The sequence below is a fragment of the Dromaius novaehollandiae genome, chromosome 25, assembly GCF_036370855.1.
Source record: "Dromaius novaehollandiae isolate bDroNov1 chromosome 25, bDroNov1.hap1, whole genome shotgun sequence".
Classification (NCBI taxonomy): domain Eukaryota; kingdom Metazoa; phylum Chordata; class Aves; order Casuariiformes; family Dromaiidae; genus Dromaius; species Dromaius novaehollandiae.
Genome location: NC_088122.1, coordinates 4,492,626 through 4,511,631, shown reverse-complemented (window position 1 = coordinate 4,511,631; position 19,006 = coordinate 4,492,626). Strand labels below are relative to the sequence as shown.

The 19,006-nt window shown below is 63.4% G+C and overlaps 2 protein-coding genes across 10 annotated transcripts in view; one reads left to right on the top strand and one right to left on the bottom strand.

The window, feature by feature from the left end:
* Positions 1-4,242, bottom strand: part of PIP5K1C (phosphatidylinositol-4-phosphate 5-kinase type 1 gamma) — a 51,134-nt gene extending 46,892 nt beyond the window's left edge. For 5 of the 6 annotated variants that reach the window (XM_064497607.1, XM_064497612.1, XM_064497608.1 and 2 more), the window contains exon 1: positions 3,940-4,241. In XM_064497607.1, the coding sequence (XP_064353677.1) occupies positions 3,940-4,039 (100 nt within the window). In that variant the 5' untranslated portion in view covers positions 4,040-4,241. Of the gene's footprint in view, positions 1-3,939 lie in introns of all 6 variants that reach the window. The other variant, XM_064497609.1, reaches the window with a different exon arrangement.
* A 1,810-nt stretch (positions 4,243-6,052) lies between these two features.
* Positions 6,053-18,793, top strand: TJP3 (tight junction protein 3). 4 transcript variants are annotated; one of them, XM_026105385.2, is made up of 20 exons: positions 6,053-6,280; positions 9,997-10,053; positions 10,432-10,556; positions 10,697-10,799; positions 11,413-11,899; positions 12,147-12,250; positions 13,353-13,515; positions 13,600-13,690; positions 13,977-14,041; positions 14,204-14,276; positions 14,406-14,562; positions 15,035-15,143; positions 15,568-15,787; positions 16,107-16,303; positions 16,512-16,607; positions 16,907-16,977; positions 17,109-17,420; positions 17,577-17,819; positions 18,084-18,136; positions 18,439-18,793. In XM_026105385.2, exons 2-20 carry the CDS (start codon positions 10,006-10,008, stop codon positions 18,536-18,538), a joined length of 2,817 nt encoding a protein of 938 aa, XP_025961170.1. In that variant the 5' UTR covers positions 6,053-6,280; positions 9,997-10,005; the 3' UTR covers positions 18,539-18,793. The 4 variants fall into 4 exon arrangements, with proteins under 4 accessions (XP_025961170.1, XP_025961168.1, XP_025961167.1 ...); XM_026105383.2 differs by lacking the exon at positions 6,053-6,280 and adding an exon at positions 7,378-7,464; XM_026105382.2 differs by lacking the exon at positions 6,053-6,280 and adding an exon at positions 8,114-8,446.
* The last annotated feature ends 213 nt before the right edge of the window (positions 18,794-19,006 follow it).

Below are 19,006 nucleotides of genomic sequence, written 5' to 3'. Positions count from 1 at the left end.
CACGTTGGTATGGATTGAACTGCTTGTGCCCCGCGGGGTGGAATTCTTCTTTTATCTCTAATCTGCGCACTGGAAAAAAATGCTTTCAGCAACCCTTCGAGAGTCACTTCAAAAGTTATCACTGCAAAGAGGGAAGAGTCATAATACTGTTCTTCATCTGTTGCAATCAACACTCTCCCAACGCTTTTTGCAGATGGCCTTGCAGATGCCGTCAGCATCTACCACAAGCAGCACCACCGGCCAGGGCCGGGATCTCCACTACTTCACTATCTCCAACTCTGGGCACAATGACACAACTGCTGAATGAGCATAAAATACTTTATTAAACCATTTCAGCTCCCTAAAGAAGAGGAATTCATCCCTGAAGAGCATGTTCTAGGCTTCTGCCCAGGCTCCAAGCCATAAATGATGGGCACACCGCAACACACGCAACAGGAGACATGAGAAATGGAAATAAAGCGTAAGTCACCTCTATTTTGCCATTAGGCTGAGAATTTCCAGACTCCGCTTTTGCAAAGAGCATCTGGTTTTTACTCATGGCTGTCCAATAATTTGGACACCAGTGATTAAAAGGAAGTTTCCAGCCCCTTTATCCTTGAGAGACTCCAGGTTGCACCCAGGTAGAGGGATGGTGATGCTCTCTTTTCTCACCCAGCCATTTCTGGGAACAGGGTACCCCAGCCGCAATAATTTCAGTGTGTACCGCTCTCAGTCCTTGCATGGTGGCTGAACACCACTACAACTCCCATCAACTGCACTGCTCCTTGCACCAGAACTGGCAAACAATCCTTCAAACTCCCTGCAGTTTCTTCCCACAGCAAGAGGGAACAGGTTCAGGAAGAAGGCACAGCGGCCACTTACACAGAGAAGATTTTGAAACTCCCATTTCAACCACAGTGGTTACAAAAGTTTTAAAAACCTCAAAGCCAGGTTCCCAGAAACAGATGAATTAGGACAGTGCGTTCATGAATGAAGCAGTACTGCTAGACTACATGAAGTTTTTCTCCCCAAGAACACATTGGGAGACTTCCAAAAGCTCCCTTAGGGAGACTCTCCATGCCTTACGTCATCCCACTGCCGGGGAGGTTTCCCTGACTTCCAGCCCCTCTCCTCCGCTCAGGAACTTCCGTTTTACTCCTGTAACGGACTAACCGGCTGCCCTCTTTTCTTGATGTTTACACCATGGCATTTTCCTGCACGCTCTTTGGAAAGGTCTTTGCCGACCTGGCCAACAGCCTGGATTAACCTCGTCAGGTTCATTTAGTACGAGTGCAACACACCGCCATCCTTGCTCTTTGGCAAAGAGCCAGAAAGCCGGTTTTAGCTATGCTGCTAATCCTTCATCAGGGGCACAAGCATTAAGGTGAGCACCGGGCACCTGGGCAGGTGGATCACGAGCACTTCACCACCACCACCATGGCCTTTGCCGCTGCTCCAAATAACATCAAAGGCATCAGCGCTGCGTGCACTAATCGCAACAAACAAAATTTAGGAGAGCTGTCAGCTTAGAAACAGCCAACAAAACAGGATGAAGTTCAGCACAAATCCCCTCTGCTCCTGGGCATATCATTTTGGCATGTATTATTCCCATCTGCTGCGATGAAGACTGTGGAGCACATGAACGTGCTCTGTCAGGAGGCAGTCCTGACCTCCAGACCGCAGCACAGACCTCCCCATGGAGCTGCGGCCGTGCCTTCACGCACAATTCACCAAGGAACACCTCCAGTCACATCTGGTTTTGTTTTCGTTCAGAAAATACTCATTAGTTGTCTTCCACGCTGTCCCCAGCCCTCCTGGGAGCTCCAGTTGCAAGCGCGGCTGGGGCCGAGTGACACAATTCGGACGCTACGTAAGCGAGGAGTGAGCAACTTGACTCAAAAAAAAATCAAAGCAGCAGCGAGATTATTGGCTCAGTTTCATCTTTTTACTATCCATGCAAGGTAAGACAGCCTACAGGTTTCCCAAATCTGGATTTACTTGCAGCGTGAAGAAAAACACACACTCATTGTTTAAAGCCCGCCTGAGCAACAGTCTCCACAGCCACCTTATTTTGTCCCGAGCACCAAACAACAACCCTCGACTCCCACAAAACCAGAAAGGTAACAAAGAAATCACAAGAAGAAACAATATTTTAATTGCTCATTGGCGAGCAGCTCTCTTTCCCACTCCCTTCCCTCGGCACTGCAAATTGGAAGTCTGCCGGCCGTGCAGCACCGTGCTCGGAGCACGCTCCCGAAAAAGAGGGCTGAGCGGCGGGTGGGGGAGCCGCGAGCGGCCTCGGGAAAAGCCAGCCGGATGCAGCTGTCCCCTCCATTTTCCTTGCAGCACCGAGGAACTGAACCAGAAAGCCCGGGGACAGCTTGCCGCTCGTCTAAATCTCAGCACCTTTCAAAGAAATTATAGGTTACATCCGGCCCCCCCAAAGGCAGCAGATGACATCTCTGAAATAATCACGGTTTCCACTGTAATTTGCCGGGTTTTCGAAGATCTAATGATTCTAATTTAAAGCCCCACAGACAACGAGAGTGCTGTCACAACACAATCAAACCCCAGCGATCTGGTGAAATGCTCGGAATAAACTTCACGCTCAGACAGGTGCTTGGGAGCTTTGAATTAGGCCCACAATGAAACTTGTCAGCCTAACAACAGAGCAGAGCCGTGCCATCATGCACGAACCCAAAGCTAGCAATTTGGAGGTTGTTAATGAACTATAAATTAGCCAGCAAAGGCAGAGGCAGGTGCACTCGCACAGCCCCACAAATCCGATCTTGCCAGCCGAGAAACCCAAATCCTTTTGTTAATACTGCCAGCAATATATATCATTAAGCTTGTTTTCGGGCTTGTTCGTTCGCTTGTGCTCTGTTAAAAATGGCCTTCCCGATCTCGCCGCTGCTGAGACGGAGCCCGACGCGGCAGCGATGCCACCTCGGTGCTGCTGGGGGGGCCCCCGGGGCTGGGGGGGCCTCGCGGGAGGGAGCGCTGGCTCGGGCTCCTCAACTTCTGCAGGTGCCAGAGCAGGGGAGCAACATCCTCTATGCGCCCCGGGGTAGCCACCACCCCCCGGGCTCGCCCTCGAAACGGGAGCAGCCAAGGAACGAGCCAAAACACGCTCCCTGTGGAAAGGCAGCTTTGAGGGGGGCACCCGTGATGCGCCCCCCCCCGACCTTGGGAAGGCAGTGGGTGCTCCAGCGCTGGGGTAACCAGCTCCCCCCGACCTTGGGAAGGCAGTGGGTGCTCCAGCGCTGGGGTAACCAGCTCCCAGTGTCGCAGGGCTGCTGGCAGACCTGGGCAGCGGGTGGGAGCCAGCACCGGGGTGGGGGCGCGGAGGAGCCCTGGAGCCCTCGGCGCTACCTTTCCCGAAGAGACCCGGGCGAGCAGGCAGGCCGCAGGGGACGCCGAGGGGGTCACAGCCGTCCCGCCCCAGCGAGCACCGGCCCCGGTGCGGGGGACAGCCCTGACCCCTGCCCTGCCACACGCCCCGCAGGCAGCCACAGGACGTGGGACCGGCGGCCCCCCCGGGCAGGGCCACTTGCGGGACCCCAGGATGGCCCCCCCCGCCCCGGGGGCCAGCACAAGGCAGCCCTGGCCTTAGACCACCTTGAGGGGAGTCCCGGGGGGGCACTGCCACCCTGGGCCGGGGGGGGGCAGCACTGCCGCCCCGGGCCGGAGGGACCAAGGGGACCGGGGGGGGGGGGGGGGGGAAACGGGCACTGCCACCACGCGCCAAGGGGACTGGGGGGGACACACACTGCCACCCCGGGCCGGAGGCGGGGAGGGGGACGATCCGTGGGGGCCCGGCCAGGCTCGGCTCCCAGGCCCCGGGGGCCGACGACACACCGGAGGGGCGGGGGGGTGACACGCCGGGGCCCAGCCGGGCGGCGCCGAGCCCGGGCGGCGCTTCCCCAGCCCCCCCGCCGGGCGGCCCCGCGGCCCGTTTACCTCCTGCCGTGTCCAGTCCCCCCACGCCGGCCTCCGGGGTGATGGCACCAGCGCCCGCCACGGCCGAGCCCTCCGCCTCCTCCGGCACCTCCAGCTCCATGGCCGCCGCGAAGGGGCAGGCGGCGCAGGCCCGCGCCCGGCCGCCGCGCTCGCTCCCCGGCTCCGGCCGCCACCAGCCGCCGCCGCTGAGGAGACTGGGAACGGCGCCGGGCCGCAGATACCATAGAGCGCGGGAGGTACCGCGCCTAGACACACCCCAGCGCACCGCAGAGGCGGAAGGAGAGCGCGGCGGACGGCGGAAGTGGCGGGGAGAGGTTTCCGTCGGAATTTGTCGCGGCGTAGGGGCTGGGTGTCGCCATAACCGGCGGGATGGGGTGCGGGGGGCACGGCACGCCGGCGGGGGAGACCCTTGTGACTGGGCAGCGCGCAGAGAGAAACGGGGCCTCGCGAGTCAGCGAGCGGGGGAGAGAGCGGCCTTCCTCTGTCCCCTCTAGGGGGCAGGAGACACCATAGAGCCGCGGGCCTCCCGGGGGGGCGGAGCCTGCCGGTTACCATGGCAGCGCGCGGGGCGGGGCACGGTGGTGGCGGAGGGGGGGCAGGACCCGCCCCGGTGCCTCCCACCCGCCGCCCCGTGCGACCGGCGGAGGCTCCGGGCACCACCTAGCGGCGGAGCCTCGGGTCCGCGGGGGCCCCGGTGCCCGCGGAGGCAGGAGCGGCCCCCTGGACCCGGGGGGGACACGGAGGGGCCCGGGGAGCAGCACGTCCCTGTCACAGGCTTCGGGAGTCCCGGCGGGGAGCGCGTCTGATGGCGGCTCTGCCCCCTTTGCCCTGGGGGACAGGGACGTTGTCACCGTCTGCTTTAAAACAGTCGTGTCCCCGTCTGCAGCAAACCCCGTGGTACCCCGAGGGCCGTGGCTGGGGTCTGCGGGGGTCCCCTAACGCCCATGACACAGGTTGGCCTGGGGGTGGGTGTCCCCCGGGAGATGGGGACAAAACACGGGAGCCATGTCCTGCGCCGGGCCCTGCCCTGCCCGGGAGCAGCCCGAGTGGGAAAGAGCTTGGCGTTAAAGCACATTCCCAGGACAGCACCTAACGCAGCCGGGCGAGGTGGGGACGGACATTAATGAGGGTGGATGGACGTTAATGAGGGAGCGCAGCAGGCTGCAGCGTCACCGTCCTGCCCGGGGCCCGGAGCTGCTCCTGGCCGCGTCCCCTGCAGATGCCCTGTGGCATGGACGAGGAGGATGAGGAGGATGAGGAGGCTGGGACGCGGACAAGGAGGATGAGGAGGCTGGGACGCGGACAAGGAGGATGAGGAGGCTGGGATGTGTGCGCTCCCTCGCCCGGGTCTGGGGAGCAGCACCCGGCTGGGCTGGAGCGGCTCCGTCCTCCTCGGCGTTTGCGCGGTGCTTCTGAAAGAAGGAGCCGTTTTGTGCTGATCTGACGAGCGGTGGTGACATCGGGACCTGAACAGGGCCGTGTCCATGTCTCCGGCTCCGGGATGGAGGCTGGTCGCTGGGGGGTTCAGGAGGAGCTGGTCCCCCCACGGCACCCCTGCGCGGGGCTTTGATGACCCTCCGGGCTCTCGACACAGACCATGGCCAGAAGCGGCAGGCCGGACCTCGAGCCGAGGCGGGGGGCTGACCGCAGCCGCCAAACCTGCGCCGAACCGACCCAGCGGAGAGAGGGATGGCTTTGGGCCGGTACCGAGGTGGGGGAGGGCGGAGTGAAGGGGAAGGGGGAATGAGGGTGATGACAGCCATCATCGGGGGGGAATGGTCACTTCTTCCCCACGGCCCCCCAGGACTGGGTGTCCCAGGTGAGCTGCCAGCCGGTCACTAGCCCTGTCCCCCCCCCAACTGGTCCCATCCCCCTCTTGGGGGGCCTGGTGGAGCCATTTGGTCCCCAGCGACTGCCAGGACCTGGTGCTGCCACCGCGAGGGTCTGGGCATTTGGGGTGTCCGGGTGGCCTTCGAGAGGGCCAGGCCAGGGTGGGGGAAGGAGCCACTGCACCCCTGGCTCTGCCACCGCCAGTGTCCTGTGCAGCCCCCCCGCACGGGCCGAGAGGGGCTGGGGCAGCGCTGCCCGGCCTCAGGGGGAGCGAGCGGACGTGGCTGAGCTGCCGGCGCTGGCGGGGACGGGGACAGTCACCCGTGACTCTCTCCACGCCTGTGAAGCTGCCCGGTGACTCCTTTCCTCCTGCCCTGTCCCTCCCGGCAGGCAGCGTCTGGCCCGCAAAGGGTTACGCGAGGCGCCCTGGAGTGACACCGCTGCCACCAGCCCAGGAGCTCGGCTCCTTCCTGGTCCGATCCCGATCCCGGAGGGGCTGAGCCGCGACTCGGTGAGTGCCTGCCCTGTCCCCCGGGCCCTGCCTGCCCCCGTTCGCAGACCGGGACGGGGAGCCGGCCCTGTTGTCCCCCGGGGAGGTGGCCGTGGCTCTGGGAGGGACGGGGTGGCTCTGGGACCCTCCTGGCGTCCTGCCCCCCTTGCAGGGACCGAGCAGACCCTCAGGGCTGGCCCGGGGGACCTGAGCAGGGCTCGGAGCAGAGCCCTTGTTGGGGTGACATTGAAGAGGAGCGGTGTCTGTCAGCCGCCTGGCTCGCCTGGCCTCTGCCCTGCTGATTTCCACCCCAGCCGGGTCAGACCTTCCCGGGAGCCCTTCCCAGGGTGGGGAGGCCCCGGGGGAGGTCAGGACCAGCTTGTGGGTGGCTTGGAGATGTTGGGGGACTGTTAGACCGGGGGCTCCGTTCCTGCGTGGCTGGGACCGCGTGGGGGACGAGCAGTTTCCCTCGCGGCAGAACTGGCTGAGCCGAGACGCGGGCAGCGCTCGCTGTCGAACCCGCTTAGTCCCTGCGGCCAAGGCCCCCCTTCGTGGGGCTTGGGGAGGGGGTACGTGTGGTCGGCATCGCCGTGGGGCAGGGCTGCCTGCGTCCCTCTGCAATAAACACTCTTGTCACCTGGGTGCTGGCATGTCACTTACCACATAGCGATGCTGCACCTTGGGGAGTGCCGGCGGGCAAGGCTGCATCGCTGGCGGCATCGCCCCGGGCCGGGCAGGGCCCCGAGTCAAGGCCCCGCGGTGGGAGGACTCGCCCTGGCACGGCGGGGGGCTCGGTCGGCCCTCGAGCAGCGGGAGGTGCCGGCCACGGCGTGCGCGCGGGGCGGCACGGGCTGTGGCCGGAGACGCGGTGCGCCCGGCGAGCCAGGCCAGGCCGCGATCAGCACGGCCCAGATCCTGCCTCTCCCGGCGGGGCCGTTGCGGCGCAGGCTGGTTTCTGTCGGGAAACCGGCCAAGCCGGCTTCTCCGGCTGCCGGCCGCAGCCTTTGGCTGGGGCCAGGCCCCGCGCCGTGGCCCCAAGTGAAACCCGGGGCAGGACCGACGGGCGCTGCCTGCTCCGGCTGGGGTGAGACGGGAGCTGCCGGCTGTCCCAGCGCTGTCCTCGGCCGTCCTTCACCCCGGGACCACCGCCATCCTCGCCAGCCGCAGCGAGGGGCGCGCAGAGCCCCGGGAGGCAGCGGGAACGGGTGCGTGCGCCGATTTGTGATGCCCCGGTGATGGGATCGCAGCGGGAGCTGGTTCGGGGCTGGCACGTGGTGCTGGTGAGCGGCCGTATGGGAATGGGGCTGTGCTGCGCCCGGCAGACGAGGCCCAGCCCCGTCACCCTGTGCTGGGCGTCCTGTGGCCAGGGTCTGCTCGGACCTGCTCCTGCTTTGCGGCCCTTGGGTGTCCAGGGACCCCATAAGCGGTGCTGCGACAGGACCAGCCGGTTCAGCTCACTGATCTGGCAGAAAACCGCCCCACCTCCACGGTGGGGTCTCACACTTCTTGGCGCTGGTCACAATCTGCTGTCAGACCCAGTGCCTTTCCCTGAGGGTGCTTTGGGCTCCCCGTGCCAGCCTTGTTCTCATACATCCCCAGAGGTGCCGAATCGGGGGGCTGCTCTGGCCCCACGGTGGGCAGCAGCAGGGCGGGCGCTCCGGCCGGCTCCGGCGGCTTGTGATGCCGAGCGGCGTGCCGGGCCGGACTCTGCCCTCCGCGCTCGCCGCCTTGTTTGTAAGCGCAGCTGGAAGGTTTGTTTCCGGGGCCTGTTTGCTCGCCTGCTGCGGCACCGGGCAGCACCGCCCCCGGGGCTCGCCGGCCTCGGCTCCCGGCGCTGCCGAGGGGCTGCCGCGCTGCGCCCCGGCACCGGTCACCTCCTGCCCCTGCGGCCGGCCTCGGGGTGCCCCGGGCGAGCCGTGGCGGCGGGGACGAGCCCCCCGCGCCGGGAGCTGCTGCCGGCGAGGGAAACCGAGGCAGGGAGGCAGCCGGGGGCCGAGGCCCGGCCGTGGCGAGGTGCGTCGCGGGAGGTGGGGCTGGCCCGGAGGCGGGCCGGCAGGTAGGCCGCCGCTGCGGGGAGGAAGCCCCTGAGCCAGGCGCCAGACAAAGCCACCACCGCCGCCACCGAAGGGGCCCAGCCCCGCGCCGCTGGGGCCCGGGGCGCCCCGCGATATGACCGTGCGGTTCCAGGTGCGTTGCCTTCCCCGGCGCCGGGGTGGGTGCCCCGGCCCCGCGCCCTCCTCGCGGGGGCTTTGCTGCGTGCCGGGCCGGCCGAGGCCCCCAGGTTGGTGCCGGGTCGCTGCAGGGCCCCCCGTCGCGTTGGGCGTGAAAGGCTTTGCCGCGGTGCTGAGGGGTCCCGCGCCGGCCGCGGGGTCTGGATGCGGCAGCGGGAAGGGGCTGAGCCCCCCGGGGCTGCGGGGCGATCCGCAGCTGCCCCCGGGGCCCCCCTCTCCTCCGTGGCCGGTGCCAGGGGCTGTTGGGGTCTCCCGCCGCTTGCTCTGTTGGCACCCAGCAGCTCGTGCTGCTGTGGGGGTCTCTTGCATGCGCTGAAACCCCCTTTCCATGGGGCAGCTCGGCTTTTGGGGTCTTCCCACCTCCCTCCAGCAGTGGGGAACGGTCCGGCAGAGCCCCCACGCCGCGGGCAGGCGAGCAGCGGGGGCCGTGGTGCCGCCCGGCCGTTGGCACGGTGCCGTCCTCCCCGTCTGGCCACCTCCCCGCGCGGTCAGAGCGGGGGGAGGACCTGGAGGTGGCGGTGGCATCGCGCTGAGCCCGTTCACTTCCCCTTCCCTGTGGAGAGTCGACTTCATGGCTTCACCTGGGATCTCCAGATCCCAGACCCTTCCCGGGTCCCTGCTATCGGCTCCTTCCCTTCCCCTCCCGTCGGCCCTGCTCTGCAGTCGCGGGTTGCTCTGAGCCCCTTTTCCTGCTGTTGGGGACCTACCGCGTCCCGGGGCCGGGGCTGGGCGGCTGTAGGGCTGAAGATGACCCAGCACAACATCAGCCGGCCCTCACGGTTCGTGTTTTTCTGTACCCAGACGACCCTTGTGATAGAGGCTGTAAAATGTACCTTGTGTAGGTCACCGCCCCGCTCGGGCTCGCGCTTCCTTGCCCTCTGGAGCTTTAACTCGCTCAAGATCTTTGCCCAAGTTCGAGGGTGAGACAAGCATCTCTGAGGCTTGGCAGGGGATTTCCTCCAGCCCAACTCAGGGATCCTGCTTCTTTCTTCGAGTTTGCACAGACCTTTCCAGGAGGATGGTGAGGGTGGGCAGCACCAGGCATGGCGAAGGGAACCTCAGGTGCCCCACTGTTGACCCGCTCACACTGCAAAAAACCTGTCCCTCTGTGGACAGACCTCCTCAGGCCAAGGGGACAGGGATGGATGTCCCCAGCCCTTGTTGATGGAGGGATTTTGTGTTGCACAGAGTCAATTCAGGGTTTTGGAGCCAGCTCCCACGTGGGGTTAGCCCTGGTGTAACATCGCTGCAGGTTCTGGTGGGCCCTTGGTGGGTGTCTGGGCACCTCCAGGTGCTCTGTCCACCTTCACCCTCCCAATCCCCCGTGCCTGTGCCGTGGCTCCTGCTGAGCACGTGGCTCAGCTCTTCATTGCAGTGTGAAGCGGGATCAAGGAAGGGCCTCGTGCCCATGGCCACAGAGAGGGACAGGAGCTGGTCTACGCCCTTGGGCTGGGGACAAAGCGCTGGCTGGCCTCAGCGGTCACCCTCCCTCGTCTGTGTTAACAGGTTGCAGCCATGGAGGAGATGGTGATCTGGGAGCAGCACACAGTGACGCTGAGCAAGGTGAGGGCGTCCCCGGGGTGGCCGTGGGGTAGTGGGGCTGGGGCGGGGTGGGGGGTGCACCCCATGGCTCCTGGCCCGCGGCTCCCCAAGGTGGTTGTGTTATGATGGGAGTGGGCAGCAGGGCTTATCCCCAGGGTGCTGGCTGCAGCCAGGGGTTGTAGTCACATAGCGATGTCCCCTGTCCCTCTGCGTGTGGGGTGCCTGGCCATTAGCCTTGCTGCCCCAGACCCTGTGGGCACCCTGGGTGCTGCGGTGGGGAGAGATGGGTGTGCTATAGGGCCGTGGCGTGGGCAGCATCCCCCTGTCCAGCTCTGCCATCAGCACTGGAGGGAGCCCAGATCTGGCTCTGTCTAACACATCTCTGTCCGTCCGCACTAGGACCCTCAGCGAGGCTTCGGCTTCGCTGTCTCAGGAGGCCGAGACCGTCCCAGCAGGACGACTGGGGACACGGCGGTGTTCGTTTCGGATGTGGTGCCTGGGGGACCAGCGGCAGGACAGCTCCAGTGAGTGCACGGCGATGCAGGGACACCGGGACAAAGAGCTGGGGTCCCACTGGGGCAAAACCTGCCTTTGCTGTCCCCATCAGCCCCTCAAGGTGGGGGCTGCGACGGGGGCAAAGCCACGGCTGCGTTTTCCCTTCCAGGCTGAAGGATCACATCGTGATGGTGAATGGCCTTTCCATGGAGAATGTCTCTTCCTCCTTCGCCATCCAGACGCTTAAAACCTGTGGCAAGATCGCCAACGTCGTGAGTGTGCCCTGCAGCGGGACAGGGTCAGATGTCAACCCTGGGCACACGAGCCTGCTCCGTGCCTGTCCCTGGCCATGCTGCCACTGAGCCGTGTGTGGTTGAGGTGGCTCCATGTCACCCCAGCTGTTTGCGGGGTGGGTGATGCCTCTAGGCAAAGCCCTGCTCCTCTTGGGGCATCGCTTGCTCCCCTCAATGCCAGGGTGGCCGTGGACCCATGCTCTTCTCCCACGTCCTGGCACGTCTTTGGGGTGCCTGTTTGAGCAGCTCCACCGTTGGGTCATGTTAGGGGTGATTAACACTGGTTATTTGGAGAACAGCCCCAAAATGGGGGGTTTTGCACCTGTAGAGAGGAAAATCTTGGCATGACGGGAACCCCGTTCCCTGGTCTGGCCATGGCCCCTCACCCTGGAAGCATGGGGTGGTCCGTGCCTGCGCCCACAGAGATGGGCTATGTGAGTCCCAGGGCTGGTTCTCCTCCTGTGCAGATTAGGACATCGCTCTGTTCCCTCTTGGCATTGATTTCTGTCCCAGGCTTGGAAGTAGCTGCAGAAATGTCTCCTGGCAGAGACAGCTTTGTTTACCAGCTGCCCTTCTCCTTTTCCACCTGCAGACGCTAAAGAGACCCAAGAAAATTCAGCTCCCCAGGAGCAAGGGCAGCGAGCCCGCGAGGGGCAGCTCTGTGTCCCCCGCTGCGCGCCGGCGCTACGACTCGGACGAGGAATACGAGTCTCATGGCGATGAGCCAGCCTTGCGTGCCGGCAGCAGGCACCACTCCCGGGATGACCTGGACCACAACCAGGGCTATGACGGGGACTCATCCAGCGAGAGGAGCTCTGGGCACTACCGGCATGACCGTCGCCACCAGAAATCGGCATCCCGGAGCCGGAGGCGAAGCCAGGACAGCAGCCACTGGAGGCAGAGCCCTGACAGTGGCTCAGATCGGGGGGGCTACAGCAGGCACCGCTCCACGAATGGCTTTGGCCACGAAGGGGACACCAATGGGCTGGCCCTGGTGTCTGGGTTCAAGCGGCTGCCGCGCCAGGATGTGCTGATGAAGCCTGTCACGTCGGTCCTGGTGAAGCAGAGGCAGAATGAAGGTAGGGCCTTACCTTTCCCTCTGTCCCTGGCTCTTGTCACCTGAGTCATGGCCTGTGTGTCCATGGGGGGACAGGAGGCGATGGCGGGGTTGTGCCCAGTGTCTGGCATGCAGGGTGGGGGCAATGCTCGCCATGCGGGGTGCTGGGTGCACTGCACCCACCTGACCTCAGTCTAGGGATGTCAGAGCTCGGCTTTGGGGCTTGCTAATGCCCCAGCAGGAGCTGTCATGGACTCTCTCTGGTGCAGAATACGGCCTGAAGCTGGGAAGTCAGCTCTTCATCAAGCATATATCTGAAAGCGGGCTGGCGGCAAAGCACAGCTCCCTGCAGGAGGGAGATCTCATCCTGAAGGTACAGGGTCCCAAGGGGATGCACAGCATTTGCCGGGGGATTCATCTCTCCCTGTTCAGCTGCCTTGTCCCTGGCTAGCGTCTCTGTAGAGCCACTGGGAAGAGCAGCCCAGCTGTGAAGGAGGGGATGAGCCAAAAGCCTGCTTTTCTCGGCTGGCTGCAAGGGATGCCAGCTTGCATGGAGACATCTCCATCTGGTGCCCGCATCCTGCCCCATCTCCCTGGTGCAGCATGGGTCCAACCACCATCTGGGACTGTGTGGGGCCTCTTGAGAACCAGCTCCCCACGATGCCAAGGCTGGTTGGTTGAGGCAGCCCCGTGGTGTTCAACTGGGGATGGCTGCTCGTCCCGCTGCCCACAGTGGGATCCCACCCGCCCCACTGTCCCCACGGCACATGGGTCTCCTTGCTGCATGGGGGTGTCCCCGCTGGGGGAACAGTTGACAAGAGGAGCTCAGATGTTCAGGGTATGTCAGGACTGTGACTAGATGAAAGGTATTTGGAGAGGATAAAATAGAGGGCTGGAGATATTTAGTTTGCCTGGATGGGCCAGGCAATCCTGTGGCCGTGTGGGAACGAGGACTGAAAGGGCCCTGGGGCAAACAGCAGGGATTTCACTCTGGCACAGTCCAACAGAAAAAGCTTGCAGCAGCTCAGGGGGATCACAGTCCCACAACCCATGTGGGCCTGATTCTCACTGGCGCTAGTTCAGTGCATGGGGAAAACAGCGCTGAGCAAAGGTTAAAGTAAAACTGAGCTTTAAATAGCATCCGAGCCGGTCTCTGCAGCCCCTGTCTCCATGCGATGCCATGTAGCTAAAGGTGGGCATTGATTGGCCTTGCTAATTTGTTTCCTGTTTGCACGTGGATGAGGCCTCTCTGGGAGGCAGCCAGGAATGAGGACACAGAGCCCAACAGGCAAAGCCGTGGGAGCTGGGGCCAGGAGCCAGGGCCGGAGGGGCAGAGACGGGACCTGGGAAGCTGCAGTCGGGGGATCCCCCATGGTGGCTCCTGTACCGGTAGGGTTATTCCCAAGGGCTGCCGCAGCTGGAGGCAGCTTTCCCATAAGCGAGCACCCTCACACGTCCCACTCTTCCCTCTCCAGATCAATGGGGTGTCCAGTGAGAACATGTCTCTGGCTGATACCCAGAAACTCATTGAGCGGACGGAGGGGATCCTGACCCTGCTTGTCCTCCGGGACCACCGGCAGTTCCTGGTCAACATCCCTGACGTGACAGACAGCCACAGTGACAGCTCCCGGATGGATGGTAAGAGGACACAGTGATAGGGCCAGGGCCCAGTACACAGCACAGGGTACTAGATCATCACTAATGTGTGCCTCGTTGCTGCAGACATCTCTGACATCGGCTCTGAACTGTCCCATCCACCATCCCCCGAGAGCTCCCCACGACTTCCAGCTGCTGCCAGGATGAATTCACCACTGTAAGGCCCTCTGTGTCCCTGCCCCTCTATGTCCCCATGATCACCAGGTCCCCCCACGCTTTCTGCCAGTCTGGAGGGGCTGGTTCTCCTCCATTCTGCTGGTGTCCGGAGGTGGCTCATGCTGGAAGTGGGACTGCATTTCGGTCCCCAGCAGAAGCTGGAGCTGCTGGGCACCAACTTGCCCTGCTGTCTCTACTGCCTGCTTGGCACTGCAGGCACAGCCTGTCCGTGCTGAGCCACCGCCCAGCTCCATGATCCACCTAATGCTGCCCTGACTTTGTTCCAGAGAGAGGAGACGGACGAAAAGGGACCCTGCGGCTGACACGAACATGGATGATGCTCCAGGCCCTGGTAAGTGAGCTCTGATCAGGCCGTGTGGGAGCTGAGGATCTCCACTCTCCAAACACACCTGGCAAAGCCGGGCTAGGTCTCCCCACTCCTCGGCTGCCTGGGGAGCGGTGCAGCCACTGCCACCTCCTCTTTCCAACTGTGACCAACCCTCTTTCACCGCAGATGTGCTGAAAGCCGTGGAGGAGGATGGCCACCCCTACACCAGCCCCACTGCCCGAGCCTCCTACAAGGATGGGTACGTCCCTGTGAAAGGTGGTGGGGAAGGGATGGGGAGACAGGGACCTGCTCTGGTGCAGGGCTGGGGCTGGAGAGCTGGTGCCCCACTGTGTTGCTGCTTGGCTGACCGTGGCCTTCCCTGCGGCAGGTACAGCCCCGACTCCAGGGTTGTGAGCTTTGTGAAGGCCAAGAGCATCGGGCTGCGGCTGGCTGGTGGGAATGACGTGGGCATCTTTGTGTCGGGCGTGCAAGAGGGGAGCCCGGCTGACAGCCAGGGCATCCAAGAAGGGGACCAGATCCTGCAGGTACCTGGGACTGGGGAGGGGTCTGAACACTGCTGCACCCAGGCTGCCCAGTATGGACCTACCCCACCCCTCTTGGCTCCGATACCCCTCTGTGGTTTGGATTTCTCCTGGCGGGCATCGTTTTAGGTCATCACTGGTCCCTGCAGCCTGTACAAGCTGGCTAGACTTTTGGGCACTGCCCAAGGGGACAGTCCTGTCCCTGGCACCATGCTAACACCCAGTGAGGTCCGGGTGCCACCTAACCTGGCCCTACGTGTGCCCAAAGCATCCTGTCCTTGCCAGGGGCAGCCAGCTTGAGTGACAGGGACCAGCAGCAGGGTGACACCCTCTGTGGCAGGGTGACATGGGAGCAGTTCCCAGGTCCCCCTCTCCTACGCTGCGCTGGGGGTGCCCTGGGCACTGCCATCCCCAGGACCCCTGCCCAGGACGTGCTCCACCCGTCCCGCTGTCTGAGCGCTTTCCTCCGTGGCAGGTGAATGACACTCGTTTCCAGAACCTGACCCGCGAGGAGGCCGTGCAGTACCTCATGAGCCTGCCACCGGGCGAGGACGTCACCCTGCAAACCCAGAGCAAGCAGGACAGTGAGTGACTGAGCCTGGGTCTCTCTGTCTTCCGTCTCTTCTGAGCAAGCATCAGACCTGCTGAACTCCCCAGGGTTCTTTCTGCCCTGCAATATGGTCCTTCTTCTCTACACCCTCCTCTTCCTCCTGAGAGGTGATGGGAGGGGATCAGACCATCCGGGGGCTGTTTGTGCCCTGGGGTCCTGGAGCTTAGGGCTTTCTGGCAGCCATGGCTCAGCCTGGAGCAGCCAGTCTGTGCTGGGGGGTCGAGTTCTGCTGTTCCCAGCATGACTGGGAGGAAACAGTGCCTCCAACACCCTCCTTGCAGCAAGGGCTGCTGTGGAGGCTCCTGGCCACCTCAGCCCCTACCCAAATCCCTCCAGCATCCCCAGATTCCTTCCCAGACACCGCTTCCCCTAATGGTAACTCTCACCTTGGGCTCCAGTTTACAGGAAGATGATCTCATCCAATGTGGGTGACTCGTTCTACATCCGGACACACTTTGACTTCGAGAAGGACGTGCCCTCGGGGCTCAGCTTCGTCCGTGGCGAGGTCTTCCACGTGCTGGACACCATGTACCGGGGCAAGCTGGGGAACTGGCTGGCCGTGCGCATGGGCAGGGACCTGCAGGAGCTGGACAAGGGCATCATCCCCAATCAGAGCAGGTAGGGAAGGAGCCAGGAATGGCCCTGGGCTGAACAGAAGCTCCTCAGTGATGGGCAGGGACATGGATGATGGTCCCACGAAGGTGCAGGGCAGCAGCTGGAAGCATGAGTTGGTGAAATCCCTTCTCAGTACCCAGAAGGGGATGGGGCAGTTGATGCTCTGGTTGTCCAGTCCACAGGGGAGAAGAGGCTGGCACAGCCTCATCTGGCCGCTGGCAAGGCCAGGACCCCAATCTTCCCGCTCCACTCCCTGGGGCTCAGAGAAATGCAGCAGGGGTAAATCTGGAGGCTCTGGGTCCTGAGCCCTCTCCCACCCCAGGGCCGAGCAGATCGCCAGCCTGGAGTCAGTGCTGAAAGCCACGTCTGGTGCCAATCCCTCCGGAGCACGCGCTGAGTTTTGGAAGCTGCGGGGTCTGCGGGGAGCCAGGAAGATGCTGCGGAAGAGCCGGGAGGACCTGTCTGCCCTCACGAAGCAGGGCCGCTACCCCCCCTATGAGAGGGTGGTCCTGAAGGAAGGTGGGTGCTGCTCCAAGGCACCAGTGCCTCTGCCCTCATCTCCCGGTGGTGTGAGTACTGCAGGTGCTAGTGGGCTCCGCTCACCTGGCAGGAGTGGGAGCGAGCCGCAGTCCCATGGGCACCGCAGGGTGGAGGCCTGGGTGCCTGGGTTCTGCAAGCTCTGCCCTCGCCCCCAGCCTCCCCAAGCCAGCCTGTCTTCTCTCCACAGCCAGTTTCAAGCGTCCGGTGGTGATTCTGGGCCCCATCACAGACATTGCCATGCAGAAGCTGAGCACGGAGTCGCCCCAACTGTTTGAGATTGCTGGTAAGTGCCCCCCACCACAGGGTGACTCCTATTCAGAGGCAGGAGCCTCAATGTCACCACCTGCGGGTGCTTCTTTACCCACGGCTCTGTCCCGATCTTTCCTCATTGCCTCCCCATGACACCCCAACACCCTCCTGGGCTCGTTTTCCCTCTCCTCACATCTCATGCTATGAGCCAGACTCCAGACATCTTGATGGATGGACACATCCTTGGGACTGGGCATGGCCAGACCCAGCCCGGGGCCACTGGGGATCTCACATCTCCCCCAGCCCCTCCCACCACATCTCCTTATCCCACAGCGAGCGTGCCCCGAGATGGGGGATCGTCTAAGGTCATCAAGTTGGACTCGGTGCGGCAGATTGCAGAAAAGGTGAGAGCCTTGGAGACCTTTGCTGTGTTCTGGGAGCTGGATGGGCTGGGGTGGGGGGGACCCCTAGGGAACCCTGCTTCCATCCCTGTCCCTGTCCACGGTGGGGCTGAACGCTGGTCCCCTGCCCCCAGGACAAGCATGCGCTGCTGGACATCACACCCTCAGCTGTGGAGCGCCTCAACTACGTGCAGTACTACCCCGTGGTGGTGTTTTGCGAGCCTGAGAGCCGCCAGGGCATCAAGGCCATGCGCCAGTGGCTGGCACCTGACTCCAAGAAGAGCTCCCGGCGCCTCTACGCCCAGGCCAAAAAGATGAAGAAATACTGCAGCCACCTCTTCACTGCCACCATCAGCCTCAGCGGCAGCAGCAACGCTTGGTACCAGACGCTCAAGGACATCATCAGGACGCAGCAGAGCCAGCCCGTATGGACGGCGGAGGAGCAGGTACGTGGATGTGGGGTCTCTGTGGCAAGGCTCAGCCTCACATGGTTGCAGGCTGGGCAGCTAATGGCATCAGGGAGCTGCTGGGGAGCCTGTGTGGGGCAGTGTCCATCCCCTCTGTGCCCAAGGTCCTGGTTTCTTCTCATTCCCACCCTGCAGGTGGATGTGGCGGTGGAGGACAACCTGGACCTGCTGAACCCGTCAAGTACAGCAACCTCAGGCTACCTGAGCTGCGACAGCCACGCCAACAGCGACTACGACGACACCGATGGCGAGACAGGCCCCTACACCGACGGCGAGGCAGAGGATGACTATGACCAGCCTGCACTAGCCCGCTCCTCCGAGCCAGTGGAGACATACCCAAGCCATAGCCTGACGGAGCAGGCGGATCCTCCTATTCCGGTATGAGGGACCATTGGGCGGCACAGAGCTCTGCTATGGAGGCTGATTTCTAGCCCACTGTGGCCCAGGCAGGAGCATGAGCATCACCTCTGCCTGTTGCAGGGCACAGCCAGGCCTCCATGCCCAGCTCTGGTGCCTCTCCTCCCTTTTCCCATGGGGGAGAGCAGCCCAGCTCTAAGCTAGAGCACAAAACCTGTCTGCTCAGTGCTGTGGCCCTCCAGAGCTCAGCTCACCTCTAATCCAGGCCTCTCCTGTCTTCAACAGGCAACAGAGCACCAGCCCCAAGGCCAATGGAGAGAGCACTATGACAGCATCAGGTACCCTGCGTGCTGGGACCAGCCGGGGAGTTAACGCGCTGCCCCTCCTGCCCGGGATGTAGCGCAGGTTGAGCCCCACACTCATCTGCTGCACACACAGCTGTTGGCCCTATGGCATCACTAGTGGCACCTGGGGAGGGGACATTGCTGGGGCTGGCACTGTCCTGCCCCAAAAGCTGCACCTGCAGCTGGGGAAGGGCCCAGGGAGCTGTTGGGTCCTGCTCTGCCCAGCACTGCAGGGACTGGGTCTGCCCCCCATCCCAGTCGGGCTGCAGAGGCATCACGGCGGTTTCTCACCCTAGGGAATACGAGCGCGATGCTGTCAGGAAGAGGTTCACGCGGGCCCGGGAGGACTCAGATGAGGATGAAGGCTACGAGTGGGGCCCAGCTACAGATGTGTAGCAGGGCAGGCTCAGCGCTTGCCTAGGAACGCGCCACGCCGGGCAGCCAGGCCCCTCTGGGCAGCCTTGCCGCAGCCCCGCACCACTGGTGCCTGTTTGAGCTATAACCCAGGCAGTGCCACGCGGCATCCTGCAACCGGGCCGGGCTGGGCCTAGTCCTGCTGCACCGATTACCACCGGCACCTCCAAGTGCCTTTGTCCCCTTTCAGCCATGGCTCTGCCTCAGCTGCTGAAATAAAGAGGACGTTTTTCACTAGCACAGGCTGTTTCCTTGTGTGCTGGGTGGCAGCGTGCAGGAGAGGGCCACAGACAGTGGCCTCGCTAGGAACCATGCTGCCTTTGGGGCTGTGAGGCCCCTGCCTGCTGCAGGGCCTGGGCCTGGGCACGACAGGCTGGTGCTGAGGGCACGTGGCAGGATCAGGCTTGGGGCAGCGAGGTTGTGCACATGCCTGGGATCACAGAGAAACGG